Source organism: Vulpes lagopus, chromosome 18, assembly GCF_018345385.1.
Source record: "Vulpes lagopus strain Blue_001 chromosome 18, ASM1834538v1, whole genome shotgun sequence".
NCBI classification, from domain to species: Eukaryota; Metazoa; Chordata; class Mammalia; order Carnivora; family Canidae; genus Vulpes; species Vulpes lagopus.
This window is the reverse complement of record NC_054841.1, coordinates 1,102,457-1,128,542: the sequence shown is the minus strand read 5'-3', so window position 1 is coordinate 1,128,542 and position 26,086 is coordinate 1,102,457. Positions and strand designations below refer to the sequence as shown.

The 26,086-nt window shown below is 63.1% G+C and overlaps 1 protein-coding gene across 1 annotated transcript in view; it reads left to right on the top strand.

Annotated features, from left to right (window-relative positions):
- Positions 1 to 1,040: 1,040 nt before the first annotated feature.
- NTSR1 (neurotensin receptor 1) overlaps positions 1,041 to 26,086 on the top strand; it is a 38,501-nt gene continuing 13,455 nt past the window's right edge. The window contains exon 1 of the mRNA XM_041732968.1: positions 1,041 to 2,062. Coding sequence (XP_041588902.1) covers positions 1,340 to 2,062 — 723 coding nt within the window. The 5' untranslated portion in view covers positions 1,041 to 1,339. The remainder of the gene's footprint in view (positions 2,063 to 26,086) is intronic.

The window sequence follows — 26,086 nt, the reverse complement described above, 5'->3', positions numbered from 1 at the left end:
TGGGGGTTCACGCCACTTTTGTTGGCCTGGGCCCTTCGCCCTCACACCCTCGGAAGCCACCGCACAGTCCTGTCACCAATGCCTGTCACAGGGCACCGACTATGTGCCAGCCCTGCTGGCATCAGAAGCAGCCCTGGCCCCAGGGCCCATCCGTCCCGGCATCAGGCCCGTTTTACAGGTGACGAGCCCAGGCACAGAGCAGCTCAAGCGGTTGCCCAAAGCCGAGCGGCAGGACCAGGACCAAGCCGTGCGGGATGTTTGTGTTGCCTTTGAAGGCTGAATTTTTAAGCGCACATTTTTATGCACTGGGATCCCCTGATGAGAACATCAGGTTTCTGCGGAACAGGCAGGCCCAAAGCCACTTGAAAAGAGGAATAAATACAGACCCACTCCAGCTGCGGACGGTGAACAGGTCTGGGCCCGGGCGGGGTGGGGGGGCACTGGCGAGCTTCTCAGCCTCACGCCTTCTTCAGCCCCCACCCACCCCAGCCTGCAGGTACAACCGGCCAGGTCCACACAGGGCAAGGCTGGGACCCCTGGGGCCACGGGCTCTGGGGTGACTTGTGATCCAACCCAGGTGGTGATAAGAGGGGTGGGGTGCCCACCCATGCCCATGAGGGGATGAAGCCTCCCCGGGGTGCCAGGGATAGGAGCCCGCGGCTCTCTGCCTCCCCTCGTCCAGCACTCCCAGCCGGGGCACGGCCCAGAGGGAAGGGCAGCTTCCAGCTCTGCAGCACCCCAGCCACCCCAAGGGGGCTCGGCGCCCTGTCCCCCTCCCCGGCACCTCCCTCACCCCCCCTGGGGGAGCGGGCCAGCTCCCTTCCTGGGATGGGCGGGGGGGGGGGGGTCGTGAGAAGTTGGGACCACGGGGAATGAAGGGCGCGCTCCGGGGGGGCTGCGGGGACGGAGCCAACATCCCCGCCCCCGGGGCGGCCCTGCGCGGGGCTGGGCGGGGACACCGGCTGGGGCCGCCTCCGCCTCCGCCGCCACCGCCCCCCGCGCTGGGCGCGCCGCGCCGCCGCCAGCCGAGTGGAGGCGCGGAGCCCGGGAGGGCGCGGGCGCGGCGGGCGGTGCGGGCGCGGGGCGCGGGGCGCGGGGGCGAGTGACCAGGCTGCCGGGCGCCAGCGTGCGCCCCTCTCCGTGCCCGGACCCAGGTGTGCAGCCCGGAGCGCGGGGAGCCGGTGCAGCCGGAGCGCAGGGAGCCGGGCGGGCGGGAGCGGGGAGCCGGGGCCTCGAGCGCCCAGGGAGCGCGGCCGGGGCTGGACGGGGCGCCCGCTCGCAGTCCCGGGGCCTCCCCACGGGCTCCCCCTGCTCAGCCCCCGCCGGAGCAGCGCCCACCATGCGCCTCAACGGCTCGGCTCCCGGGCCCCGGGGCGCTGCTCCGGGCGCCAAGCCCTTCCCGCTGCCGCCCTCGGGGCTGGAGGCGGCGCTGCTGGTCCCCGGCCTGGGCCTCGGCAACGGCTCCGGCAACGAGTCGGAGCGGCCGCGAGCGGCGCCCAGCAGCGACCTGGACGTGAACACGGACATCTACTCCAAGGTGGCGGTGACCGCCGTGTACCTGGCGCTCTTCGTGGTGGGCACGGTGGGCAACTCGGTGACGGCGTTCACGCTGGGCCGCAAGAAGTCACTGCAGAACCTGCAGAGCACCGTGCACTACCACCTGGGCAGCCTGGCGCTGTCCGACCTGCTCATCCTGCTGCTGGCCATGCCCGTGGAGCTCTACAACTTCATCTGGGTGCACCACCCCTGGGCCTTCGGGGACGCCGTGTGCCGCGGCTACTACTTCCTGCGCGACGCCTGCACCTACGCCACCGCCCTCAACGTGGCCAGCCTGAGCGTCGAGCGCTACCTGGCCATCTGCCACCCCTTCAGGGCCAAGACCCTCATGTCTCGCAGCCGCACCAAGAAGTTCATCAGCGTCATCTGGCTCACCTCGGGCCTGCTGGCCGTGCCCATGCCCTTCACCATGGGCCAGCAGAACCGCAGCGCCGACGGCCATCACCCCGGCGGCCTGGTGTGCACGCCCGTCGTGGGCACCGCCACCATCAAGGTGGTCATCCAGGTGAGCAGCGCGTCGCGGGGGGGAGGGCGGGCAAGGGCAGGGGCCGGCAGGCACTCCCTCAAGGTGCGTCCGGCTTCTCTGCCCCTCAGCTGACAAGACTCCCCAGGCTGGGCACCCTCTGGGACAGGGAGCGGGGTCACCAGGAAATGTGACTCCTGCGCAGCTGGGAAGGGGCGAGGGGGAGGGGGCCGGGTGCTGGGGGCAGCCCCTCCCCCTCTGCCCACCTTCCACTGCGGACCTGCCAGCTCTCAGCCCCCATCGCGTCCCCTCCTTCTACCTCAGGAGGCTGGGCTGTCAGGTCAGTGACGGCTCTGACGCTCCACAGATGGGCCTCGGCTGTCCCCAAAGTCCCTGAGAGCTAAGGCGGCCACTTTCACCGGCTTCCCAAAGGCTTCGTGGCCCCGGAGGCTAGGTGCGTCCCCCCATGTGGCCCCCCCACCGCCCCCGTGCCTCCTGGCTGCCCTGCCCCTGCTCACACTTGGGAGGGGGAGCCGAGCCCGATGCCCCCTGCGCCGGTTCCTGGGTTAAGCCCCAGTAGTCCTGGCTGTGAGCCAGGTGATGGCAGCCCTGACCTCAGGGGGGAGAGGATTCAGGAGAAAGCACGTGGAAGCGCTCGCGTGCTTCCTGGCACGTCTTGGTGGTGATGACAAAGTTGCTTCTGCAGGGAAGGTCTTACGTATTTGGGCGTGGTGGCGGGTGGGGAGCTGCGTGGGGGGCAACACCGGGGCCCAGTGGCCAGCAGCCCCCAAGGGCCTCAGCGAGGTGCTGCGGGAGCCCGGGGAGAGCCCCCCCAGGGACGCAGCTGGGTTGAGGCGTCCCGGCAGGCGGGGGAGTCGGCCCTGGAGAGAAGGCCTCTGGGTCAGGGAGCACTTGGCAAGGGCCCTGAGTGGGAGGAGGTCTGGGCAGAAATGCCACTTGGGGTGGCATCATGGCCCTGGGACCGGGCAGCCATGGAGGTGCAGCGTGGCCTGAGGATGGAGGGTCTGGGTGGGGCCTGCAGGCGCTCAGTGGAGCCAGAGGAGGGGGCCGGGGTGCCCCCCACCCGTCCCCACCTGACTGTCCTTGGACGCCTACAGCAGGGCCCGTGCTGGAAGTAGGACGGTGTGCTGGGGCGGGGAGCTGGCATCTGCCCGTCATCCCCTGGGCTGCAGCTGACCCTCCACAAGCCACCATCAAGTGCCCCCCGCAACGCCTGTGCTGAGAACCTGTGGCTGCGGGGTCCCCTGCGTGCAGAGCACCCCCACCCCAGCCACATGCAGCAGGGAGGATAGTAGAGCCCGGCTGCCTGTCTGCGATGTGGTCTCTGCACTGGAGGCAACAGCACATGGGGCCGCGGGCCATGAACAGTGGGAAGTTGCCTGCTGCGGCCTCAGGGGCCCCGCGCCCCCCCTTGCCGACCACTCGTCTCTGGCCGGCTGTGCCCAGGGGCCTAGCAGGAAGCCTCCTGCCTTCAAAGGGCTCACGTGGCCGGTTTGGGTCAGCAGATCAGGCCCGTAGCACTCGCTGCCCACCCGGGAGACGCCCCCACCCAGGCCCCAACCCTCTGGCTCCCAGGGGCTCGGCCAGGAGCTGGTGGGTGGGAATCCTCATCAACAAGCCGCAGCAGAGCAAGCGCAGCCCCCAAAACATCCCCTGTGTCGGTCCTGTGTGATCAGACGCCTAAGTGGCACCACTTCACCTCCCAGAGGGTCATTCCTCGGACTCCCTGTGCTCGGAGGCTGCGACAGCCACGCACCCAGGTGCATCCTGGTCGTTCCCCCATTTGCCAGATGTCTGCTGAGCGTCGACTGCAGACAGGCCCCCCTTCTGCGCCACAGACATAGTGCCGCCGGGGCATTTACTCGGTGCTCGCTGGCTTCCTGGCGCCCTTGGAGACTGGCCGCGCCGTCTTCCCCTGAAGGCCCGAGCCACGTGCGTGGAAGGCTCGCGCCAGGCCCTCTTCCCTCCGTGTTGACCGCTGCGGTGGGGGGGGCCTCACCACCATCCCCGCTCCCTTCTCCATGCCCCGGGAGAGGGGCCCCGGGTTCGCGTCCCCCACCTGGCCTTCCAGGCCACTGGGCAGGTCAAGGCAAACATCCACTGTTTTTAAGCAGTGACTCCTGACGGGGGCGGGGTGGGGTGGGGGGGTGGGAGGGTGCCTGTCCTTTCGTGCCCCTCTCCCCGACCGTGCTGCAAGTGGGGAGGTGTTGGCCAATCAAACGGCCCCCCTTTCCAAAGCAGAAAAGCCTGCATGTCCCCTAGGAGGCGGCCAGCCCTCCCCATCCACAGGAGCCCATCCCCGGGCACTTGTGCTCAGAAATCATATTTAGAAATGAGAGGATTTGGGATCAGATTTCTGAGCAACTTTGAATAGTCATTCCTGAATTCAGCCGGGCATTTTCTGAGCGTGCGGCCTGGAGCTGGGCTGAGCGGAGCTGCTTGGGAGGGCAGCTGGAGCAGAGGCCCGGGCCCTGGGCCCCACGTGGACAGGTGGCCGGGAGGAGGTGCCCACAGAGCCCGGGCCCTCCTCTGAGCCCGGGAGGGAGCGGGATTCAGTCTCCCTCAGACTGTTGACGGCAGTGAAGACTTCCAGAATGGAAGGCTCGTGTGTGCCAGGCCATCGAGGGGTCTTCCCACTAGACCGTCGCCCTGAGAAATAGCCCTGCCTCCACCACGTACCCGGAACGCGTCTCCCTGGGTGCACGGCGGTCCCCACGGAGGCCCTGCCCAAGTGGAGCAGCTGTGCGGCTCCTTCCGGTCCCCTGCAGCCCTGCCCGCTGCCCTGCTCTGACCTCAGGCACCATGTCCGTCCTGTGCCCCGGCCGCTCTGTTACCTGGCTTCAGGTGGGCAGGGCCGTGCCCTTCCCTCCCGCGAACGTGTGCGAGCCCTCACTGAGTACACGGGCAGGTCCAGAGGGCCGAGGGGACCGGTGACCAGCGGTGGCAGAGGCCTGGGGCTTCGAGCGTCTGGCTCAGCTCTGACTCTGCCGGAGGCTCGTCCAGCCTCGTGATGCTGGTGACCCCCAGCCCTGACCCAGGGCTCAGTGAGGGTCCAGCTGCCCCCAGGGCGGTTGCTCACCTGCTCGCTGGCGCAGCGCCTAGGCACGTGCTGCTCCTGTGCCTGTTCTCGTTTTCCCAGTTAAAGAGGGAGGGCCGGGGGGGCTGCTGACCCCCCAGTCCAGGGTTCTAAAGCCTGGGGGACTGTGCCCATAGTCGTGCAAACACCTGTAACGCACACACAGAAACACACACATACACGTGTGAACACGGAGTGTACATGCGTGCACATAGACACGTGTGCATGTACACAGACACGCACACAGAGGTTTGCACACATACGTGCACACACACACACTTGTGCATGACCACATTCCCCCGCAGCATCCTGCCTGCGTTGCAGGGTGGGATCTGGGGTTTGGACACGTGCAGTGGGCAGGGGAGGGAAGCTCAGCGCCCAGACTTCTCTAACAGGTGTCCTGAGCATCGACCCCCAGGATCAGGGTCACCCTGGCCCTCGGTGCTAAGGGACAATGCAGGCAGAGGCCCAGGGCCCACGCTCGTCCTCACCTGGTGCCCCGTGGTGGCTTTGCCCTGGCAGGGCTTCTCCTCTGCTGAGACCTGGTTCTGCTGTTTTGGCAGTAAATTTAGTTTTTGTGATGCTCAGACCAGTGGTAAAGTATTTGCACGCCGGGTGCAGGTGTGCTCCGTGAGCAGGGACGGAGGGAACGTGGGCACCTCCTGGGGCAGGACGGCCCCTCCGCGGCCCAGCGGTGCCCAGACGAGGCAGGGAGGGGGGGCAGAGTCAGGGCCTCATCGCCACGTCCCGGTGGCAGCCTCGCCCCCCAGCAAAGGGCAGAGGCCCGGGCGGCCTGTGCCAGCACCGCCGTGTTGCTGTTTTCAGGCTCCGTGCGCCTCCCGTGGCCCCCGGGCTGGAGGACCCGCTCCTGGGGGCTCCCTGCTTCTGTCACCTGCTCAGATGGAAGCGCTCCCGCGGGGCAGGAGCTGGGCCCCACAGCCACCTGCCCCGGCCCTCACCTGATGCGACTCCACGGAGCAAGAGGCCGCAGGACCTCTCTCCACTGAGGGGAAGAAAACTGTTCCAGGAAAGTCAGCCCGTGAGTCGCGTTCTCAGGATCTGCATCCTGTGGCACCTCGATTCTCGGCTCCTCCCCCAGCCCGTGAGCCTCCGTGACGCCGCACCTGTGGGAGAGGTTAGCGCGCCACGGGGTCCCCAGGAAGGTGGCTGCGCGGCCCACGGATGCTCCTTCGGGTCCCCCAGGCTCTGGTTCAGGGACGGTGTGACATCGGTGGGCAGTCCCGACAGGGGAGGGGGCCGCATGCCCCACAGGAGACAGAGGCCCAGCACCCGCCGCTTCCCGCCAGGGGCCGGCACCCGAGGGGACATCGCGGTGAGGTGGCTGCTGAGCCCGCGTCACTCCCGGGCCCGTCGGCCGGGGACGGGGAGGCTGCGTCACACCCTGACAGTCGTGCGCGCGTTGGGGAAACTCAGGAGCTGCGCTGGGGGTAACCTAGCGAACGTGGGTCCGTGGGAGGCGCACATGGAGCGCTCTGCGGCCCGGCCCGGCACGTGAAGGCTCTGGGGGTGCCCGGTCCTCCGAAGGGCCAGCGGGTCCCCCAGGCGGCGCTCTCCCCGCCACGCGGCACCCGGGGGCACGGGGAGGGCCTGCCGGCGCCCAGACAGGACCCGGTGCTGAGCTCCCCCGGCTCCTCCCCAGCAGCACCTGCCGTTTGCTTGGCCGCTGCCCGCGGACGTGCAGCCACCCCGAGGCCCTGCGGCCGGCCCGGGCTCTTCAGGTCCCACCAGGAAACCGAGGCCCCGGGAGGGAGCCAGACCCTGCACCCGGCGCCCGGCCTCTGCCCGCGGGGGGCACGGCACACGCGACGGCAGTGGGGTCCTCCACCAATCCCGGGCCTGGTGTGGGGCCCCGGGGGTGGCCCGGAGCTTCCCTACGGCTCGGGGGGCAGCTTGGGGCTCCGCAGCCCGGTGGCCTCACCGCTGGGCAGCTGCAGGACCGCGGCCAAGCAGCGTGACTCTGGGCCTCGTTCCTTTGCCTGCCGACTCCGGGCTCAGACCTAATACACGCGAGATGCCTGCCACGGCTGCGGGCGGTGGCCGGTGAGGGCGCTGGGATGCAGCCGCCTCTGGGGGGGCCCAGGGCCGTCGGATGCGTGGGCTCCCCTCCCGGGGCGGCGAGCTGTTTGTCACCCAAGGGCATCCACACTCTAGGGGTGCACACAGCAGGGCCCTGCAGGAAACCCTTTATTTTAACATTTACACTTAGTAAAAATCACTTTTCCTTTGTTTACTTCTGAGTTTTGGCAAGTGCACAGGCCGGCGGAACCACCTCCCCAGGGGCTGGAGGCCAGTCCCCTCGCCCCGGAGCTTTGTCTCGTGCTATTGCTTTGGGGCCCGCTGCTCCCCGCCCCACCCCGGAACCCAGGATCTGTTCTCCGGCCTTGCACCTTCCCCAAAATGCCTCTGGGGTGTCCCTCCGTGAGTCTGGCTCCTTTCACAGACTCTGGCACTGGTGGCTCATCCAGGCTGTTGCCTGCATCAATAGGGTCTTCCTGTGTCGGGGGAGGATTCCATGGTTTATTTATCCATTTGGCAGGTGAAGGACGTTTGGGCAGTTTCCAGTTCGGAGCAATTATAAATAAAGCTGCTACTAATATTCGGGTATAGGATTTTGTGTGAACACGCATTTTCATTTCCCCCAAGCAAACACTTAGGAGCTGGATTACCGGGTCGTGCAGGACATGTGTTCAACCTACTAGGGATAGCCAAGCCTTTCCAAAGCGGATGTGCCGTACGGAGTGTCCACAGCCACGTGGGAGGAGGACTCGGGGCTCCGCATCCTTGCTGGCAGCTGCAATAGGGTTTTTTTTTCTTTTTTAAATTTTATTTATTGGTGAGAGACACAGAGAGAGGCAGAGACACAGGCAGAGGGAGAAGCAGGCTCCGTGCAGGGAGCCCGATGCGGGACTCGATCCCGGGACCCCGGGGTCACGCCCTGGGCCAGGCAGACGCTCACCCACCGAGCCACCCAGGCGCCCGGCACCTGCAACAGTTGTAGGTTTGGGTTCTATTTTCATTTAGCCATCCAGGGGGTGTGCAGTGGGGTCTTGCTGTGGCTTGATTTGCGTTTCCCTAACGACAGGTGATGTGGAGCGTCTGTCCGGGTGCTGCGGGCACCTGTGCTCCTTCTCTGCCGAACTGTCCGGCCAGGAGCTCGCCCAGGTGTTAAATGCCCTTGTTTTCTTATTGTTGCATTTCGAGAGTTTTAAAGATACATTCTGCATTCAAGTCCTTTGTCCAGACGTGTGATTTGCAGACATCTTCTCCCCTTCAGCGGCTTCTCTTTGCGTTTTCCTAACACTGCACGTCCCCAAGGAAGCAGCTGCGGTTTTGATTGGGTCCAACTTACCAGGCATTTTAACGGATCATGCTTTTGGGGTTGTGTCTAGGAATTCACAAGGCTCTTTCCTGCTGTTGTCTATCGTCTTTATAGTTCCATATTTAGGTCTGCGATCTGTTTTGAATTCATTTTTCTATAGGGTAAGATATGGGTGCCTTTTTTTTTCTTTTTCTTTTTTCTTTTTTACGTATACGGATCCACGTGGGCAGTATTGGTCATGAAAAGATGATCTTTTCTGCATTGGAGTTTTTTTGGCACCTTAGTCAAAAGCCGCCTGACCTCCTGTGCGGGGCCCCGTCCAGACCCCGCTCCATCTGTGTGTCTGTCCTGCCCCTGCCCCCACATGCCTCCAGCACCGCAGCTCCACAGGGCGCGCTCCAAGCAGCCTGCGTCCTCCGGCTGTGCTCCTTTCCAAAACTGCTCTGCTACTGTTGTCCCTTGGCCTTCTACGTAAATTTTAGTCCCCACAAGGAAAGCATGCAAGGGTTTTGATTTAGAGGGGGTCAGTGTGTCAAGCCGTGCTGGGGAGACACAGCATCCTGACCCCGAGACATCCAGTCCCCGAGTACAACGATCCCCCCTCTGAGTTAGGTCCCCTTTGCTGTCCTTGGAGCCGGCTTCCCGCATACAGATCCTGACGTAGTTTCTTAGATCTATGCCTAAGCAGTCATGTTTTGGGAATTATTTTTCTATTTCCAGTTTTTTTTTGTTGTTTTTTTTTTTAATTTTATTTATTTATGATAGGCACACAGTGAGAGAGAGAGAAGCAGAGACATAGGCAGAGGGAGAAGCGGGCTCCATGCACCGGGAGCCCGACGTGGGATTCGATCCCGGGTCTCCAGGATCGCGCCCCGGGCCAAAGGCAGGTGCCAAACCGCTGCGCCACCCAGGGATCCCTCTATTTCCAGTTTTTCATGGCTAGCGTAGAGGAGTGCGATTGGGCTTCGTGTGGTGACGTCCTGTCTTGCAACCGTGAAGAGCACACTTACCAATTCTACAAATTATTTTGTGGGTTCCCCGGGATTTTCTGCGTAGACAGTCGCGTTTTCTGGGAATAGAGGAAGTTTTATGTCATCCTTTCCAATCTGTGCACCTTTGATTTCCTTTCATTGCCCTATTGCTCTGGCCCGTGACTTCCAGTAGGATATGGAATCGGAGCGGAAGAGAAAACTTCCTGGCCTTCTTCCCCATCTTAGAGGGAAAGTCTTTCCACTTTACAATCAAGGATGAGGTTTTTTGTTCAAGGTTTGAGTAGATGCCCTTTATTGGATTAAGAAATCATGAATGGATGTTGGATTTTGTCCAGTGCTTTCTCTGCATCTATTGATTGGTATGGTTATGTGGTTTTTCTTCCCTAGTTAATATAGTGAATTACATTGATTACATTTTTATTGCAGTAAAATACATATAACATAAAATTCACCATCTTAGCCACTGCGAAGTGTACAGCTCAGTGGCCCGAGGCACGTTCTTGGTGCTGGGTGACCATCCTCACCACCCGTGTCCAGCAGCCTTTCACCTCCCAATGGGAACTCTGTCCCCAGGAAGCGGCTGGTCCCCGGCCACCGCTCCCCCTGGCCCAGAGACCACCGCTCTGCCTTGTGTCTCCGTGGATTTGACGACTCCTGGGACCTTGTGTCGGTGGAAAATGTTGACTGGTGTTCAATGTCAGAGCAGCCTCACGTGTCTGGTCTGGGCTCCTTTTTATATATTGCTGGATTTGGTTTCATATTTTGTTGAGAACTTTTGTGTCCATGCTCATGAGAGATGTCAGTCTGTGGCTTTACTCTCTTGTGCATCCTTATCTGGTGCCAGTATCAGGGTCGCGCTGGCCTCATGGAGTGATCTGGGAAGTACTCGCTCCCTCCTGTTTCCTGGAAGCGATTGTGTGGACCTGGGAGTCCGTCTTCTTGAAAGGTTGAGTAGAGTCCCCTAGTGAGTCCGTTGGCCAGGGGTTTTGTTGGAAGGTTCCAGCCATGGGTTCAGTTCCCTTCATGGGTGTGGAGAGATCCCAGGGTTGTGTTTCTGCCTGAGCAGGTTTGGGCAACTTGTGACTTTCAAGGAATTGGTCTATTTTCACATTTGGGGGCAGGGAGTTTGTGGCATTCCTGTCGCCCTGACGCTTCCTGCGGGTGCCAGGACCCCCCCTGCTCTCTCGTTCCTGGTGACCCGTGCACCCTCTTTCCCCTGGTCGATTCTGCTGGGAGTTTATTGATATTATTATGCTTTTTTGAATGACCAGCTTTCGGTTTCATGAATTTTTTCTGTTGTCTCCCTGCTTTCATTTTTATTTACTTATGCCCCAATCTTCAACTCCTTTCCATGCTCCTTTTTGGATTTAATTTGTTCTCAGTCCCCTAGATTTCTTCAAGGTGGAAGCTTAGATTATTGACTCCGGGCCTTTACCCTTCTGTAGCTTAAACATCGAATGCTCTGACTCCCCTCCTAAATGCTGCTTTAGTAGGATCTTAAAACTGTGGAAACATATTCTAATTTGATTCAAGATATTTTATTTCTCCTGAGACTCCCACTAGTGTTTGGACTGTTTAGAGTAGTGTTGTTTAGTTTCCAAATGTTGACAACATTTGTCATGATTTGTAATTCCTTGTGCTTAGAGAACACACTTGCATGATTTCGGTTCCCTGGAGCTGTTCACATCTGTCCGGCGGCGAAGAGGCGCGACCTGTGCCAGGTCCCTTGGCCTTCTACGTAAATTTTGTGACGTGTGCACAGAACACACACTGGCTCTGGTGGGTGTCTCTCCCTCCGAGGGTCAGTTGGGTGGATAACATGGTGTCATTTAGTTCTAAAGCTTCCATTGGTTCTTTCAATGTAGTTTCTTTTCATCTTGTAAGAACTTGTATCTTTCCATTGATTTCAAGAGTGTTGCCTTTACCTCAAGGAGCATGGTTCTCGCACCTGCTCCAGAATCCTCGTCTCAAGTCCCACCATATACGCCTTCCTGAGGGAGGTCCGTATATTGTCTTTCTTGTGAGTATTAGTCATGTTTTCCTGGTTCTTTCTGTATCAAGTGAATTCTGGGTAACTTTCTGAACACTTTGAATATGGCTGTGTTGTTTAGAACCAACCCCCTGGAGAATGTTGATGTTTTTAGTGGATTCTTTTCTTTGGGCAGAGAGCCCAGGTAGAGTGGCCAGTCGGCCTCCCTGGTGGTGGTGGCTCCGTCAGTGCCATTCGCAGAGCCTGTGCACACACCACGCAGGGTTTCGTTGGGGTTCCGGGAGGTGGCTTATGGTGCGGTGCACCTTTCTGGTCCTTCCTTTACGCTGCTTCTTTAGGTGTGTTCCATGCACGTGCAGGTCAAGGGTAAGCTCAGGATCTGTGTCAATTCGTGCACAGAAATTGGGGATCCCCTTGCCAGCTGTCTCATGGCTGAGATTTCCTCCCACACCCACCAGTTTCCAGAGACTCTTCTCTGAGTCCTCTGACTGGAAAGCCAGAGCATTCCATTTTATTTCCTCGCCTGACTTTCTTGGGTACACCCGTCTGTATTTGTTCTTGTAATGGCTGCTCTGGGGCTGTAAGCATGCATCCTGAAGTGAGCAAAGTCTGGTAAGAATTCACGTTGTGCCCATTCACACCTGACACTTCTCACTTCTCATTGCTCACCTGGAGGGCTGCTTTAATTAATTAATTTAATTAATTTTTTAAAATTAATTTAAATTTAATTTAATTTAATTAATGTCTGTTAAAAGGTGAATTTATTGTAAAATTCAGTAACTCTCCCTTGACGTATTTAACAGGTCACATTTTCCTGTTTCTTTGTGTATCTAATAATTTTTTATTTATGCTGAATGTAGTAGATGGTGCATTGAAGAGCCTCTGTGTTCTGTTATCTTCCTTTCAAGAGTGTCGACTCTTGCTGGGGTGGGTCTTCCGGTTACAGACTGATCACCCTGGTTTACAGCTCGTCTGTGCAGCTTAACCGAAAGCCCAAGTCCCTCTGACTCAAGTCCCAGTGTCCCCTGCGGATTGGGAGGTTTCTTTCAAGGCTCAGTTAGGCTTAGTTTAGGGCACAATGCTCATTCCTCAGGTGTGGACCTCCTGGCATCCGAGCAGGATACTCGGGGTGTTAATGAGGCCTCTGCCCTCCAGCACTGCCGGGATGCCAGGATGCCAGCCACCTCCCACAAGGCTGTCAACATTTCAATCTGTGAACCCAGCCCAGCCAGCCCAGAGCCACGGAGAGCCCCTCACAGGCTTCTGAGAACCCACCCCCCAGGAAGGCCTCAATTTTCAGTGCCTTCTCTGCAGATTCAAACTGCCCTGTGGCCCCAGGGCTCTTGCTGAGCTCTGTGTCCTCTGCTGGAATAGCCGTGCTGGGTCCAGACCTCAGCTCCTAATGTTACAATCAAGAAAATTCCCCAAGGAGAGAAACGGGTGACAGTGGGGCTCGCCTCGGGAGTTTCCCTGCTCTCAGCCACTGTGGTCTTGTGCCGTAGCTCGTCCTGTGCCTGAAACGACTGGCTGGTGCATTGTGTACAGTTGCATGGTTGTTTATGACAGGAGAGCTAGTCCAGTACCCAAGTGGGAGTCATCCTGGATTTTAAACACTGCCTACTTTCAAAAATATCTGAGACAGTTTATGATAGAAGATGTTGGTTCAAAGGAACTATTAAAACAAAGCTGCAAAGAATACCCAACAAAGAAACATGGTTATCCTAGAAACGGGAACTTGAAGAGAGCCACTGTGTTTGAGTAAATCTTATACTGGAGCTTATGAAAAACAGAGACATTATTTGGACTTAAACATTTTTAGCACACTGTCTGTTAAAAGGTGAATTTATTGTAAAATTCAGTAACTCTCCCTTGACATATTTAAAGGTTAAGAGCATTCTTCAGCGAGTTCTGTGCTCTTATAACTCAAAAATGCTTCCTCTATTTAAAAAAAACAAAACCCACATGATTTCAGCCTCCTGAAGTTCAGAGTCCGGGCTGTTTGGGACGAGTCCCTATTCGGGGGTTGCTAAGTTGTGACTGCTCCCAGCAGGCCGCGGGAGGCTGCTGTCCGGAGTCTAAGTTCCCCGTCCTCTGGCAGGACCACGAGGCCTCCACCTGCGAGGGCGGAAGTACACCTGGGTCATGTCACTTGGGAGCCCCGGGCGTCGGGACATCCAGGACTTGCTGGTGCCGAGCCAAAATCAAAGATTTGTCCATTTGTAGGTCCGTCTGCTTCAGGCTCTGTGCCCAACAGGATGTGCACGGTCGGAAGCTGTTGAGGTCACTATTTATTGCCTGGGGCTGAGGGAGAAGCGATCACATCTGTCCGGCCTCCCTCCCAGGATCTCTGCGTCTGGGCTCACCAGCTGCTCCTGGAAACCCGTAAAGGGAAGGAGCGCCGGGTGGGGGCAGGGAGCTCCCCAGCCCAGGGGAGACCCCTCCTGGACTGCCGCAGGGTGCGGAGCCCCGTAACGCTGCGGCTCTGTCTTCCCTGCTCCAGGGACGGGCCTGGCGAGGCGGGGGCCAGCCAGATGGAAAAACGTTCCGATTCTTTGAAACCAGCTTTGCTCTCCGGCAGCCTCCATGGGGTCGCGGCCTCCAGGGGTCCCCTGTCTTCCCGGGATGACCAGCCGGGAGCACAGGCACCAGGGGCCAGGGGCCAGGGCCCGAGGCAGGATAACGAGACGATGCAGACGGGAGCCCCTGTGAGCCAGGCGTCGGGCAGCCGGATCGTGGCCAGTCCCCTGCGGCGCTGGCAGCGAGGCCCACGTGAGGCAGGACTGGCCGCCCAGAGGCCCCCCTGCCCCCCCAGGCTGGCAGACGCCTGGGCCCTGGACTCTGCCCCGAGACCCGCTCTGCTGAGGGGGCTGCCCTCGGGGGCGCTGGGGCCCACTGGGGACCCCTGCCGCCTTGGTGCTGCGTGGAGTTTGAGGAGGATCAGGCACTTGCCAGGCCTGGGGCTTGCAGGGTGCAGGTCCATGGGGGCCCTTTCCACCCTCGGAGGCCCAGAAGATTGGGGAGGCGGCCACGCAGACGCCTGTGCGTGATCTGGGGTCGCGAGGTGCACCCCAGCCGCAGGAAGCTTTCGGGAAGAGCGAGGCGCCTCTGAGGCACCCCCGTCACACTTGCCAGCGTGCTAGACGCAGATAATTGCAGGGCACTTACACAAGCTTAACACCCGTTCGACTTCCTGCAATTCATTTTCCTGACAGCTTGTTTAAAAGACGCCCGTCTAATGTATTAAAATACCTACATTTATGTCAGATGTGGAGATGAGCTAGAAGATGCGCAGAAAGCTTCCAGTTCAAACCAGCCGGGCGGGCCTTCGTGTCTGGAACAGGCTGTAACCCCACGCAGCTTCCTGCTCCTGCCCGTCCTGAGGGCCGGTGCAAGTGTCCTGGGGCCGCGGTGACCAGGGACCACGACTGTGCGGCTCAGGGGGCAGGAACCCAGCCCCTCACAGCTCTGGAGGCCAGAAGTCTGAGGCCAGGGTGTGCGCAGGGCTCGGTGCCTCTAGAGCCTCCTCCCTGCCCCTTCCAGTGTCCCTCCCATCTGCGCAGGTGTCTTCTCCTCGTGTCTCCTCTGTCTGTGACTCTCCTCTTCTATTATAGGGACGCTTCTCACTGGGTTTAGGGCCCCCCGAATCCAGTGTGAGCTCATGTCGACGTCCTCACCTGCATCTGTAAAGACCCTTTGTCCAAATAAGGCTACACTCGCAGGTTCTGGGAGTAGGACCTGGACATACGTCCTGGTGTCCCCCAACAGCCCCACTGGACAGCTCTAGGGCCGACCGGCCCGGCAGGGAGCTTGCTCCTGGGGCAGACGCCCTGTATCCTGGCAGGTGACTGGTGCCCTGGGTCCAGAAACACAGCAGGTGCCGGGGCCTCTCTCTACAGGACGGGGGTGTGCGCAGACCCTGCGACCCCCCATGAGCTTGCCCCCCAGCCCCGAGACCCGCAGAGACCTGGCTGTGGAGCCCCGACCCCGCCCTGCCCCAGCCCTGACCCTGCCCGGCCCCCACCCCGGGACTCCCCAGACAGGAGCTGAAAGGAGCCACGGTCCACGGGCTCCGCGGGGGGGCAGCGGGCGCGCAGGGGCCGTGCTCACCCGCAGCCTCGTCGCAGCCCCAGCGGGAGCCCTTCGTTGACATTTAGGGCGTCGAGCACCACTTCAGCCCTTTCTGAGGGCCGCCTGCCGGGTTGTGATGACCCTTCCCTGACCTTATTAACGAATCACAAGATAGTGGGGGCATCCTGGGGTCAAGTGCCCCCGGCTTCCCCCGCGGTGCGCTGGAGTCACCAGCGTGAAAACCCCGGCTCCGCCGCCGGGACAGGGGCAGAATGGCTCTGGGGCGGCAGCTGGGCCCAGCCCCGGGATCTCCACCTCCGTCGGCAACAAGCGAGACGCCTCGTCATCCCTCCTGGCCCGGAGGAAGGGCCGCGGCGCGGGGAGCCCAGGAGGACGGGCTCTTTCCGAAGGACGCCCAGGGGGTGCCCGGCCTGGGGGGTGGTGGCGTCGGGCCCGGCCACCCCTCCCTGCACCCTGTGTCCCGCCTGTGAGGCGGCACCGCCGTCCCCTGCCGCCCGCACACTGGTCCCCGGAGAGGCCAGCTGTCCCCTCACGTGCGGCCCCGAGCCCACGCGGTGCTTCCCGAGCGCCCAGGACGTGCCTCCCTATTATTATTCATTATTGGTGACTGACGTGGGGTCGCGTGGTACCGTCCTCCTCTCCGCCGACGTGGGGCCCCCCCGGCCCTCCCGCGGTCCCCGAGCTTCTGTTTCCACAGGCCCGTCCTGCAGACTTCCACTGTCTGGTTTCTAAAAGTGGCAGAGCTCATTTCTCAACGTCCCCTCTGCAGAGCTGTTTCTATTTCAGTAAAAATTGAAGCCGTTTGTGGCTTTAACTGCCCGCCGGTGCTTGGGCCCCATTTCCACACGGGGCCGGTTGAGCGCTCGGCGGAAGGTGCTTCTGACTGGGGTCAGACGGGCCAGGCAGGAGCCCCCCGCAGCGGGGAGGCCTCCAGGCCCCCAGGGACACCCCCGTCCAGGTCCCCGCCCGGGCACAGCCCAGGGCTCAGGCCGCACCCACGTCCAGCCACCGGGAACAGGACCCGTAACCCCTCTCAGCAGCCTGGGCGGGGCTCAGGGCCACCGGCCAGGACAGCGGGTGGCGGTGCGTCCAGCGGGGAGCAGGGAGGGCAGATGACTCAGGTGGAGGGGTGAGCGGTGATGTCTCAGCGGGGCGGGCACCCAGCCTGGGGGCCTCCTGCCCTGCTCCCGTGGATACGAGGACAGTGTCTGTCCGTCTGTGCATCCGTGGAGGGCCCTCGGCCTCAGCCAGGCAGCCCGGCTCTCAGCTGCGTCCCCTACAGCCAGGGCCAGTGCTCGCCAGCGCCAGGGCTCCAGGCCTTGACGTGAGGCTGGCAGGTTGTGGGGGAAAAGGAACAGGAAGGCTGACGGGGCCCAAGGGCTCAGCCACAGGCCGCCACGCCCCTGCCGGGCAGCCCACCAACACAGGGGTGCTGGGGGACATCCAGGACCCCCTGTGGGACCTGAGCTCAGCCCTGCCGGGCTTGGGGGAGGGGCAGCAGCAGGAGCTCAAGCCCCCCAAGGCCCTGAGGGGGCGACCACTCCCCCGAGCCCATGACTGAGAGCCTCCCGGATGTGAGGCTGGGGCGCTATTGGGCCAACCGGGCAGGGTGGCCCCCCGAACGCCCAGGATGGGGCCCTGGGTACACCCCGGGCTTGCTGAGCAGAGAAGCTTCGGGGTTTAGGTCTCGGTTGGTCTGGGAACCCTGGCAGGATGTGAGGCGTGGCGACAAATGCTGAGACCCCTGGGAGTGGCCCCCACAGTGGCCCCACCCTCGGGCCCAGGGGCAGGGCTGCTGTGATGCCGCCTGCAGCTGTGGGCCCTGCCCGCCCCCAGGGGCTGCTGAGCTCACATGGCAGCCCCGTCCCCCCGGAGCCAGGTTCTGCCCCCCCACAACAGGCGAGCCCGCAGGGGTGGTGGAGGGGGACGGGAGCCTGGCCTCTGGCTCCCCGCAGCAGGTGGAGGATGTGGGGCAGCCGCCTGCAGGGAGGGGCTGGTGGCCGTCGGGGCCCTCAGAGGCCTTCCGTCCCCCTTGGGCCATGGGGGGTGAGGACGGGACCCCCGCCTGTCCCCACCGGGGGGCGGGATGGATACGGTGGCTCAGGGAGTGCACAGCGGCCCCGGGGTCCGGCCACGGCTGGGCGGGCTCCCCAGCTCTCGCAGGGGCACCTGGCAGCCCCGGCTTAGGTCTCAATCCTGTAATTTTGCGTCTGTTTTAAGTGGAACTGGGTGCATCCTGAGAAAGGTGACGGTGGGCGTGGGGTCCCCAGGATGGCCGTGGGAACAAAGAACTACGGGGACCCAGGGACCGTTCCCAAACATCCGAGGGCCGTGACGGGGTTCTGCCCGGAAGCTGTTCCTTTTCCCCATTTCCGTGGTTATGCCTTTTCCACCCGGCGGAGCTGGAGCCGTTGGGGGGGGGAGTCCCTGTGCCGATGGGCTCCTCTCTCCCTCCTCCCTGTTTCCCTGGCCTGGGAGCCCGTTTCTTCCTGGCCCTGAGTAGCGCCGCCGTCCGGATGTCCGCAGTCCACCGTCACCCGCTCCGGGGCCGCCCAGCCGCTCCCAGGGTCTGGCGATGCTGAGCCCCGCCGCCGCGGACACCCACATGCGATGCTCGTGTGGCTGGAGGTCTCTGCTGGCGGGAGCAGAGCCACCAGACCACATCCCGTCGTTTTAACCAGCAGTTCCCGATGACATAGGGTGTCCAGCATCGCTGCGCGTGCCTGTTGGGTCACCCGTAAATCTTTGATGAGCTTCAGATCCTGCGCCCGTGTTTTGAGGTATTTGTTTGCTTATTGAGTTTTAAGAACTCTTTGTATGTTTGCAGGTTTCAGAGAATTTTTCTGACTTTTTTAACGTGATGAAATTCACATAAAACCTACCGTCGTAATCGTATTTGAGGGCGCAGCGCCCTGGCACTAAGCACGGTGCCGCCGCATGCGGCCGCTGCCCCAGCCGCCTCCAGGACTCTCTTCATCTTGCAAAACGGACACTCTGTCCCCCCACCGGCCTCCCCCAGGGCCTGGCGGCCGCCGTCCCCCACATATCCATGAATTGGCTCCCCCAGGGGCCCCCGTACGTGGGTCGGGGGTTGTGACTGACTCGTGGCACGGGTTCGAGTCTGTAGGAGCAGGTGCCAGAACTCGCTTCCTTTCTCAGGCTGAGCCACATCCCGCATTGCGGACGCAGCACATCCTGTTCGTCCGCCCCCTGGGGGTGGACACTTGCTGGCTGTGGGGCTGGTGCGGTGAACGTGGGCGTGCAAACGTCTCTCTTTGGGGAACACACCCAGGTGGGACACACGGTAGTTCTTTTTTTCATTATTGTTATTGTCTGAGGAGGTGCCAAGCCGCATGGCACAGAGGCTGCATGTGCGTGTTTTACTTCCCGCGCAGGAAGCGATAGGGCCACCATCCTTTTTTTTTTTTTTAATTTTTTTTTTTAATTTTTATTTATTTATGATAGTCACACAGAGAGAGAGAGAGGCAGAGATACAGGCAGAGGGAGAAGCAGGCTCCATGCACCGGGAGCCTGACGTGGGACTCAATCCCGGGTCTCCAGGATCGCGCCCTGGGCCAAAGGCAGGCGCCAAACCGCTGCGCCACCCAGGGATCCCAGGGCCACCATCCTGTGGGCCCGCCTCGGGCTGGCTGGGCCACGCAGCCTCGGCAGCAGGTCAGACGTGGCCGAGGGTATGGGCCCCTGGTCACCCCAGCTGTCCAGGCTCGCGGGGGGGGGGGCACCGTGGGGAGCGCATCCCCACGCCGTCTGCTCCCTGCTGGTGAGGGACGGCGACGGCCTGCCCTGTCCTGGGGGAGCTGCAGCTCGACAGGCTCCTGCCCACCCCGTCCAGCCCTCCTGCCCTTCCCGGGCTGTGCCTCCCGGCCCATTGGGACCCCCCAGGGGCGACCCTGAGGACTGTGCGGACAGCGGCGTGCAACGGGCAGCTCCCAGGTTCCAGAATGTGAAGCCCCCACAGGCGTCGGAGGACTCGTCACATGGCAGCGGAGAGGCGGGGCCCAGGCCGGCTGTGCCCCCAGAAGGGAACACGCATCCATGAATATTCACGCCGGCATTGGACTTGCAAATCCCCAGTAATTTAAATGTCATCAAGGCGTGCGGGCACCTTTTGGGGAGCAGATCTGTCAGAGAAAATGAATCGTGATCACCAGTCATAACGGGGAAGCGGCCTCCTCAGTCCCCGGCGGGGCGGCCGGAGGCTCCTCCAGGGTCACGGCTCCGGGGGTGTCGTGAGCGCTAACTCGGGGGGAGCGGCGGGGGAGGGGACCCTACCCGGCTCCCCACTTCCCCAGCTCGGGAAGAGAAGCCCTGGAAAGCCAGGCCATAGAGGACGCGGTGGGCCGCAGGTGGGGGACACGAGCCCCGCAGCCGCCCGCCACCTGGGGCTCCCACGGCCGAGCGAGGGCCGTGCCCACCTGGCTGAGCGGTGCTGCTGCGGCCAGGGTGCGGCTACCGGCTTTTCTGGGTGAAGCGCGACCGCGCCCGCGGGTGGCTCCCGCCACTCCTGATGGCGTTACGAGCTGGCTCCGACCCTCACGGCCGCCCTCCAGGCTGGGGGCTCCTTGGACAGTCCCCGCTTACGGGGCAGGAGACTCCCCAGATGGGGACACTGGGGGGTCAGACACACGGCGACATCGTGTCGGGGCGGCTTCTCCTTGGCGCTCCCACCCGTCCCCAGCGTCCTGTCCTCGGGGCTTAGCTACTCAGCGTGACTCTGGTTCATTTTTGAGACGCGGGGGCCGGTGGGGGCAGGTGACGGGGCAAGAGGGGGAGCCCTCCCCGTGCACACCCATGGGCCCACCCTGTGAGGCTCTGGTGTCCTCGGCCCGTTCGTCAGGCTCCGGTGCCACTCGCGGGGGAAGGAGGGGGGGCCCTGACATATCTCCGGGTGTTGCACACGGGCTTCCCGCCCCTTTGTTCTTAGGGGACGCCTTCAGGTCCTGGCACAAATGTTTCGTGGGGGGGGGGGGTTCTTTAAAGATTTTATTTATTTACTTATTCCTGAGACACACAGAGAGAGAGGCAGAGACACAGGTAGAGGGGAAGCAGGCTCCACGCAGGGAGCCTGATGTGGGACTCGATTCCAGGACCCCGGGGTCTCACCTGAGCCCAAGGCAGACGCTCACCCGCTGAGCCCCCCAGGTGTCCCGTTTTGTGGGTTTTAAATGACCGAGGACAGTGGCCTCCAGGCCCCGGGGCTTCCCCGGCAGGTGCACCGAGGCGGCCCCACTGCTGCGGGCAGGTGCACAGCCCCTCGGAGCCGGGCCGTCTGGTCTGAACAATGGACACGTGTGCCTCCCGGGGTGGAGGCTGCGTCCGAGGTGAGGACACGGCGGATCCGGTGTCTGGCGAGAGCACAATTCCCTGCTGGTGACGGCGGCTTCTCGCCTGTCTTCACACGGTGCGGGGGGGCACGGGAGCTCCCAGGGGTCCCTGATGCAAGGGCCCCACCCTCACGGCCCACTCACCCCCTACGGCCTCCCTCCCGACATGACACCCGTGGGTGCCACATCCCAGCGTACGAACCGGGGACACAGCACTCGGTGTGCGGCAGACCGACCTCCGGGCGGCGGGAGGCGAGCGCACCCCCGGGCCGTGTTGGGGGCTGAAGAGGAAAGGCTCGGGCCGGGGAGAGGGCGACTGGGGCCTCCGCTGCCCCCTCGTCCCCGCCTGCGAGGCCGCCCAGGGGGACCAACGGGGAAGGGTGGCCCGAGGTGGGGCGCCCACCGATTCCTGTTCACGGTGCAGCACCCTGCGGGGGGTCCCAGCCGCGGTCCCCACCCCACAGCCTGGTCGTCAGGGCCCCGCACTTACCCTTCCCGCCCCTGCAGGACCCGGCACGACCCGGAAGCCCCGTGAGGGGACAGTTGGTTCTGAACACAATCCTTCAGCGGCAGCCTGGCTCAGGGCGCGGGGCAGCGGGGACGCGGAGGGCAGCGGGGTGAGGGCGCCAGGCGGGTTCCCGGGGCCCGCAGCACCGCGACGCGAGTCCGTGTTGAAGGGACTGCCCTGCTTCTGCTCGCGCCGAAGCCAACTGGGAGCACATATGGAGCCACACGCGCCCGCTCAACACGCACACGCACTCACAGAGACGCACACACTCATGCGCTTGCACACACTTTTGCACGCACTCAGACACGCTCACGCACACTCACACACGCTCACCTACATGCTCGCCGTGCACACACACACACAGAAATGCACATCTGTGCACACATGCACACGGGAACGCTCATGCCCGTGGACACGCAGGCGCACAAGGGCACATGACAAGCCCACGAAGCACGAAGCAACGTTTGCTGATGGTGGGGACAGAGGGAAGGTCCCCCTGAGACGCCAGCGAACCCAGACCCCGAGGGACCCAGGCCCGCCGGCTCAGCTGCCCGGCTCCACGTGTTTGGCTCCACGCTCGAGTTCCGAGCCGTCGGCCCAGAGCCCGCTCTCCGCGCTCAGGTTCACTGAGATGCTGCTGCTCTTTCAAGAAGTCAGACCCACAGGTGAGCCTGTCTCCTCAGGAAATAAAAATGAAAGGAAACGGTCCCCCGGCCCCATGTGGGCCCCTCGTCCCCGCTCTGCAGCACAGCCGACGGGGGACGCCGCAGGAGCCGTGACTGTCCTGAGAGAACCAGCCCCCAGATTCGGGGGCAGGACGGCCCGCTCGGCTGCGCGATGATGCCCTGCCTGCCGTTCCCCGGCTTCCTCGGCGCCCTGCCTTCTCGGGGCTTCTTGTCAGCCCTGGGGCGGGGGCGGATACTTACACGAGGGGTGTTTCTCTCCAAAGAGAGTGTAGTGATGCGGCTGATAAATCAAGAGCCACAGGACTCGTCGGGAAGGCAGTGCATCCGCTAGCTTCTGCTGCGTAACAAAACAGCCCCAACCTCGTTGGCACGAACAGTAACGTTGCTTGTGATCCTGTGGGTGGCGGTTCGGCTGGCTCTGCTGGTCTGGGCTGGCTTGGTGGCTGCTGTCACCCGGAGGCTCCCAGGCCTGGACGAGTCCGAGACAGCCTCACGTACCTGCGTGCAGGTTGGCGCTGGCCCTTCCCTAGGCCTGGCCGTTCAGGAGACCAGGCACGGTCTCCTCACGCTGTGGTGGCCACGAGAGCAGGAAAGCGGCGGCCTGGCTCGGGACGCAGGGTTTCCACTGCACGTCGCCGGTCAGAGCCAGGCCAGCACGGGCTGGGCCGCAGACTCCACGTCTCGGTGGGACAGGTGGCCGACCACATCGCCAGAAGTGTGTGCCCAGGGCTCCGGAAACCGTGAGCAGCGTTCGAGGACCCTCCTCCATGGGCCACGGCTGGCCAGTTCGTGGCAGTCTTGCTAGCAGACGGACCCGTGACAGTTGTGTCATGGCCCAGGATGTCTAGGGGAGCACCTCGCCGGGGGTGGGGGGGACATCGCGAGGCCACGGCTGCCTGTGACGGTTAAGAAGGCAGCTGGGAGGTCCCCAGGATTGCAAAGATGCAGGCCATCACCGCCGTGCTGCTTAGGGACGTGTGGGGGCGGGCAGCAGCCGGTGTGGGGACAGCAGGCACGAAGGCCAGAAGACACGGCTGCTCACGCGGAAGCAGCCACAGCGGTCCGCGGCCTCACAGCCCGAGGGCGGCCTCAAAGTTATTTTTCCAGTGTTAGGAACGCGCTGTCTCTGCTCAGTCCCCCGAGCTTGGGTTTTTCCCGTAGCTTCCGAGCTGGTGAGACTTTGTCTCCCTGTGGCCGAGTTCCCTGGGATGACACAGGCTGGCCGCAGTGACCGCACACCGTGGCCCACCGGCACCTGCGCAGGTGGTTGGCCCGCGGCCACGGCCAGCGCGGGAAGCCCGAGCCCCAGGACGCCGGGCCGGAGGGGCCGTTTCAGGTCGTCCGAGAACACTGGCCTCGCCTGTAGGGCCGGTATCCACAGGGCCGCACGGGATGGCCCGGGGGAGCCGGGAAGTGCCCGAACACCGCACACCCGGACAGACCTTGCAGAGGCCGCTGTTTTCACCTGGGTGGATGGCGGGACACGCGGCAGTGGCAGCAGGGGCAAGGAGGCCCTGGGGCCGCAGCTGACCGGCGGCCGCGGCCTGTCGGGGCGTCCAGCGCGTCGCAGCAGCGAGTTCTCGCGCTCTGCCCGCCCCCGCCCCCGCCCGCGTGGCCAGGCTCAGCTGGGAGGGCAGCTCTGAGGACCCCCAGCTGCAGTTTTCCCCGACTCCGCTGAAGCAGAACAAATCCTGTTTCACAGGCTCGCGGCGGGGGGACCAGGACTCTGACAGCCCCGGGCTGGCTGACGGGCTCCGGGGAGGACGGGCTGTCAGATGACAGGGAAAGCTTGTGCTGAGACATTTGCACGAGCCGCAGACTCCTGCCACGGGAGGAGGACGTGAGGGGGCCTCCAACCTGGGGGCCGTTCCAGGGGACGCCCACCTGGGGGTTATCACAGCAGGAAGCTGAGGTCAGACACCTGGACGCCCGACAGGCCGAGTGTCACTGGGGTCGCCCCCCGCCTCACCCTGCCCGCCTCCTGCCTGCCGCTGCCCCACCCCACCCACCCCTGCATCCTGCCTCAGCCCCCCACTGTCTCCCGACCGCCCACGGCGTCCAGCCCCGTGGGCCCCTGAGGCCCCCACCCCTTTCTCTCGCCCATTCGTGCCCCCCATCTCTCAGGTCTCTGCATAGACTCCTCCTCCAGGTAAAGGCCCCTCGTCTCCCCCAGACTGTCGTGCTCCCCACTGAGTCCCGTGTGTTCACGCACTCCACACACACCACGTACAGCAGATGCTCAGTAAATGCCCGTGAAGGTCAGACGAGGTGGGCCTGGGCACCTGTGCGCTCAGAGGATGGGGGGCGGGCTGGTGGGCCCAGGAGCCTGACGGTAGACTCCACGGAGGCAGCAGCCCTAGGTGCTGAGACACGCCGAGCGGAGACGCCAGGGTGGGTAGGACGCGTCGCCACTCACCCTGCGGTTCCCAAGCTGGAAGGCAGCCCCTGCCCTGGGCCCGCCCCGGGGGACAGCCTGGTCCCCTTGAACTGCCCCAGCTGCCATGTGCTCCTGCAAGAGAGAAGAGCTGGGGGCCGTGGAGGTGGGGGGGACAGCGAGCTTCCCTGGAGCCAGTCAGGCCCCGTGGCCCCGTGGGCTGGGGCACCCTGCTGCCAGCCATCCCTGGCCCAGAGTCGGGGGGGGGCACCCTGCCGCTGCCCCTCCGCCCACGGGAGCTGGACCCAGGGGCGCGTTTGTCCTGGTCCTCGGGCCGAGCCCGGCCCGGACCCCCCTGCCCCTGTTCCCAGGAATCAGGATCTTCAAGAGGGACCAGGCCGCCCCCCACCCCCCCAGCCTGAGAACGGATGTGCTCAAGCCGTTTGGCACGACCCAGACCCTGGCTGCCGTGCTCTTCACTGCGGTGTCTAGAAACACAGGCAGGCCCCTGCGCGCCGCAGCGCCATCCCGCCCCTGCGGGGACGGTGGCACCTCTCAGGCCGACCGGCCCGGCCTATTTACTGTTTCAGACTCTGGCTGGAAAGGAGGGAAGCAGAGCGGGGCCCGGGGGCCACGTGGCTGTGTTCTCTCGGAGATGGAAGAACGACGGTCCTTAGGCCACGCGGGCGTCAGGGGCCTGTTCTGGGGTCACTGGGCGGCGTGCAGGCCGGCCCTGGCGGCGTAGCTGAGAGCTAGAGCCGGGCCCTCGCAGGGCAGGACGGGCCGGAGCAGCGGCCAGACTCACCACCACCGTTCCTGAGGCCGCGGCCGCCCGAGGTGGAAGCCGGGGAACCCGACAGAGGGAGCGTCAAGCATCAGTGCTGGACGTGGAGCCAGGGCCCCGGGTCCCCTCCGGGCGCAGGAGCTGGTCAGCTCGGGAGGAAACCGGAGCCACGTGCAGGCCCAGTGGGGCCCGGGCCGGGGTGGCCGCTCCCAGCCCTCCCCGCCGCCCCCCGCCGGCCGCTCCACCCCGGGTCCACCATAATCAGATTCACCCCAAGCAGGACAGAGCGCTAATTCTATTGAAAGGAGCGGAGATGCTGGGTGCAGAGCCAGATGGCCACGGCAACACAGTGACCAGCGCTGCCGGGGGACGGTAATTCGAAATTGGGAAGGAACAGGATATTCGCTAAACTGCCCACACGATTTCTTGGCAAGAGAACACTGAGTCCTGGGGGGCAGGCCCTCGGCCAGCGATGCCGGGAGCACGGAGACCGGGGCAGGCGGCGGTACCAAGTGGGGGACGGTCCCCGGCCGAGCCCTGGCTCCGCAGCGCCGTGCTGACCACATTGCTCGGGTGCCCCGATGCCCGCTGCTGCCCGGGCTCGGACTCTCGGCCCACAGCACACGAGCTCGGCGTCTCACCCAACCCCAGCCTCAGGCTGCCCGAGGCCTCTGCTGAACTCCCTGGAAACCCAGCCCCGGCACGCGAGCGTCTGGATCAAGACCAGGTTCCCGCGTCTCCCTGGCGTGGAGCAGAGCTGCGATGCCTGGAGCCCGTCAGAGGCACATGCAACGTCCCAGGGGCCTCGGTGCTGAGTTGGCACCACTTGTAACCCTCAGAGTCAAATTAATTCCCTACACG